The following is a 4,068-nucleotide window of genomic DNA, read 5'->3' as shown; positions in this document are numbered from 1 at the left end:
AGCTTCCTATGGTAACTATTGTACAAATATTTATTATTAAGTTGCAGCTGCCCCAAATAGATCCTTAGATAACCACTTTAGCAAACAAACTAAACTTATCAAGGCAGCTGATCTATTCAACCCGATAATTTAGTCGCCCAATTTGATCAACTTATCCGACTAATCAATTTGATAAGTCAGTTTGATTTCATCGAATGGGACAACGTGAAAGAGATTGTCAAACAGACAAACTTTTATGCTACACATTTTGCTATTTTACTTGTATTTAAAATATATACTTTAGTTCCTTTTTTGTAGCGACTTATGTAGCATATCAAGGCCTACCTAGACATATAAATAGGGGGGTTACTCAAATTTCATATAAATAAAACTCTCTGTAACAACCACCCTGTTGAAACTCCAAGAGATCCTCCTTTTTTATTTTTCTTCTACCATTTCTTTGTTTAATCTACTATTCTTTTCTTTATTTCAGGTTTTTTCCATGGTGGTCTTAGGATTTAACACAGAACAAGCCAATTTACCGGAATCTCCTCCCACCGTTGACTGCACTGAGGCCCTTAAACCATAATACTACGTGAAAAATAAAAAGGTAATCAAGTTTTAAATATTGAAAGCATGTTTAAGACCAGACAGCTTGGGAATAACCATATAGAAAAGCACCAATGCAGAAGTACTGAACAAATTTATAACCAATAATGTACATTTAATCAAACGTTTCTTGGGCTTGATTGCACAAGAAGAAAACCGTCTTAAACCAACGGACGAAAGAATGAAATTTGTTATTCATTCTTTAAGTAATTTGTTAATCTTCAACCATTTCATATTGAATATACTAATCATCATCATCATTTGCTTTACCAAACTAATTATGATTCATTTACAAATTTTCATTGTTCGTTTATTTACCTGTAATATTTGAGGCATTAAATTACTTTTTTTTTCATATTTCCTTTGTTTTTACTATGTTTATTCTGATGCCTTTAATTTTTGTATTCTTTATTTTTTTTAGCATACATATACCAATTCTATTTTCAGGTTTATTAGGCTGGGTTCATTAAGAGCTTATTCAGTTGGTTGCATGGAGATGGAAAATATATTTAAAAAAAAAAAACTGTTTCAATTTTACCTTTTGTTTTTTGCATAAAAAATCCACCTTTTTTACTTAGCTCAAACAGAAATTTGCATTTAAATGCATTCAACTTAACAATAATATACAATAACTCCATAATTTTCTAAAGCAATTTTTCCATCTACATGACACCAAGCGGATCATAATTTGAGCGTGCTAATTCTACAAATAAAACTACTACTTTTGAGTAACATAGCAAGCTTACATTGTCTATATCATAGAATCATGGTCAATATCATAGAATCATCCTCACAACAAAAAAAAACACATAAATACATATTTGATTTCACTTTAGAAGAAAATACATAAAAGCAGTTGTAGTTTAAGTAATTCATATCATTTATAAAGCCAGACACACCTTTTTAACAAGCAGAACAGAATTGTTCATGGAGACAAACATCACACTCTTATATATCAGTACTAAATTCTTGGTTAAGGAATTCTTACGTCAATCCGGCCATTAAAGATTTCTTATGTCCAAATCTCATTCAATCGCAGCCTAATTACTCAAAGTAATCTGCTTCAACAAAAAGAAATAGAATTAGTACAAGAACTAGAATAGAAAAGCCTATAATGAAGTAGTTTATGAATGAAATGAAAACAAAAGCTAAACAAAAGTTCTATCTTTGATTTAAATTACCTGTGAGAGTATTAGCTGCATGCTTGAATAAAACTCAGATGATTGAAGGCTGATGTGCCATGTCTGAGAGGTTTTTCACACATAGGCAATGGAAGGACGGTTTCGAAAGCTTCGACAAGCAGAGCCACCTTCTTCTTCCGGGCTGGACCTAAGTTTGTAACAGCCAGTTGAAGTGCATAATCTATCATCCATTCGTCTGAATTTCTTCTCTCATCCATTGTTTGATGCCTCAGATCCACTCTTTCTGCTTCTGGATCAGGCTCCAATGGAAGAAAATTTAGTGGCCGTGGGTTGAATTCCTTAACTTGGTCAAATTTTCTAGTAACTCCCTTTTTTGCAATATTCCATCTTGGGTTTGAAATACCATCAATTCCCTTGAAATTTGTAGCAGAAACATTCAATTTATTTCGACCTGTCTTGTTAGAAGCATCCGGCACCTCTTTCTCCGGACTTTCAGATTCATATCCCAATCTGCTTTCATTCATCATTTCTGATGGAAGCTTCTGAACTTCATCCTTGATGCTTTGTGAAATGAGCCCACTTTTTGAATCTTCTTCTGCTTCAATTGTGGCATAACTATTTGTTGTATTTTCAGAAAAATGCTCATCTGGGGATTCTGAGAACTCTCTTTTGTCAGGAAACAAACATATTTTCTCTTCCCACTTAATATCCGTAGTTCCGATTTCAGACTTCTTTTTTTCATCATCTTCCTCAGAGTCTTTCAGAGCTGTTGTTCTATCATGATCAAACTCCACATACTCAAGGAAGTTCACCATGACATCATCCATTTCATATTGTGATAATTCACTGTTCTGATCCACATCATAATCATAATCATCTTCAAAGCTGATATCTAAAGCTTCATTCGTTTGAGGCATAATTTCCATTGAATGTTTCACTTCATCGAGAATACACTGTTCATGATTATATTTCTCTTCAAAGTTGCTAATTTCATGACAGTTGTTCTCCTCTATGGTCTCTTCATCAATCAACTTTCCTTCCTTTTGTAACGGTCCATTTTTAAATGAAAACAGTCTCTGTACCATCAAACTTTTCTGGGTCTGGAGCAAATTCCTCCGTGCAGAAATGAAGCGCTGGAGAGGAGGCAAAGGCTCACGCATATGACCACCATTAAGGGAGCAGTAAGTGTAAGGGCAGACTCTTATCGTCGAACTTCCCTCGGCTTCAGTTGCTCCATGATTGAGCTCCAAAGCTGCAGGAAACCTCGAATCCTTCAAAGTTGATGAGCAGGTGGCCCCGTTCACATTCTTCTTCGAACACAAAGTGACCACCAATCTCTTCTTCATTGAAGATTTCACTTGTTTTAAGTTGGATTGTATGCTCTGTGCCTTCACAGCAGAAGAGGAATTCGAGTACTTCGAGTTTCTTGGTCTTTTCTTCTTATCATCAGAACTTCTAGTCGGTCTCATGTAGCTTCTGATTGGAGTTGAAGAATTCTTCTTGCATGGGGATGTTTTCTTGAATTGAATATCCATAGGGGGGAGTTCGAAGCTATCAAAATCAGAACATTTTGTAGAATTTACCTTTCTCAGTTTTTTCTTAAGATCAGTTCCTCTCATGATTTTTGTATCTGGTTGCAGATGAGAAGAGGGTTGTCTCTCTGATTGGCCATGGCTCTTCTTTTGTTCAGTTGAGGATTTTGGTCTGTCTGGTGCTTTCCTCTGAACCATGGTGTAACGTAAAAAAGAACTGCTAAGAAGGAACAAGGAAGAAGGAAGAAGGAAGAAGGAAGAAACAAGGTGGGATTGATTCTCATGAAATGTTGATGAAATTGATTGAGTTGGGGAGGTATCCTCTAAATTATATTAGGTGGGAGGGCCACCATGTTAATGGCTGATGGGAAAGTAACGGTGGCAACCACTTTGTTAGTGCAGTACTAACAAAGAAAATAAATGCAACTTTGAATACTGACCACAGATTTTGCTTTCAACTGGTGCTAAAGCTAAACTAATGAAGCCGTTTAGAAGAGGAAATGCAAATTGCGTTTTAAAAACAAATTTCTAGAATTCTAACCTAATCCTTTTTATCATCCAATTTAGTTGACGTACTGAATGGAATGAAGCAAATTAAAAACCAAAAGAAATCATCACCAAGTCTCTGTTTTTTTACAATGATGAAAATAGATTATTTTAATCACACATTCCCTAGATGGATAATTACGTCAAAAGCTCAAAAATCGCTAAAAATTAAATTGATTTATTTTAATGAGTGTGACTAGATCCATTGATCCAATTAATTTTAATTTGAATATATATATATATATATATATATATATATA

The 4,068-nt window shown here is 34.4% G+C and overlaps 1 protein-coding gene across 1 annotated transcript; it reads right to left on the bottom strand.

Annotated features, from left to right (window-relative positions):
* Positions 1 to 1,419: 1,419 nt before the first annotated feature.
* LOC110032350 lies at positions 1,420 to 3,753 on the bottom strand. Its single transcript, XM_020735947.1, has 2 exons — positions 1,770 to 3,753; positions 1,420 to 1,646 (listed from the first exon to the last, which is right to left on the bottom strand). The coding sequence occupies exon 1, from the start codon at positions 3,458 to 3,460 to the stop codon at positions 1,781 to 1,783; it is 1,680 nt and encodes a 559-aa protein (XP_020591606.1). The 5' UTR covers positions 3,461 to 3,753; the 3' UTR covers positions 1,420 to 1,646; positions 1,770 to 1,780.
* Positions 3,754 to 4,068: the final 315 nt, after the last annotated feature.

The sequence above is a fragment of the Phalaenopsis equestris genome, unplaced genomic scaffold (assembly GCF_001263595.1).
Source record: "Phalaenopsis equestris unplaced genomic scaffold, ASM126359v1 Scaffold000928, whole genome shotgun sequence".
Lineage (NCBI taxonomy): Eukaryota > Viridiplantae > Streptophyta > Magnoliopsida > Asparagales > Orchidaceae > Phalaenopsis > Phalaenopsis equestris.
This window is presented reverse-complemented; position numbering and strand designations above follow the sequence as displayed.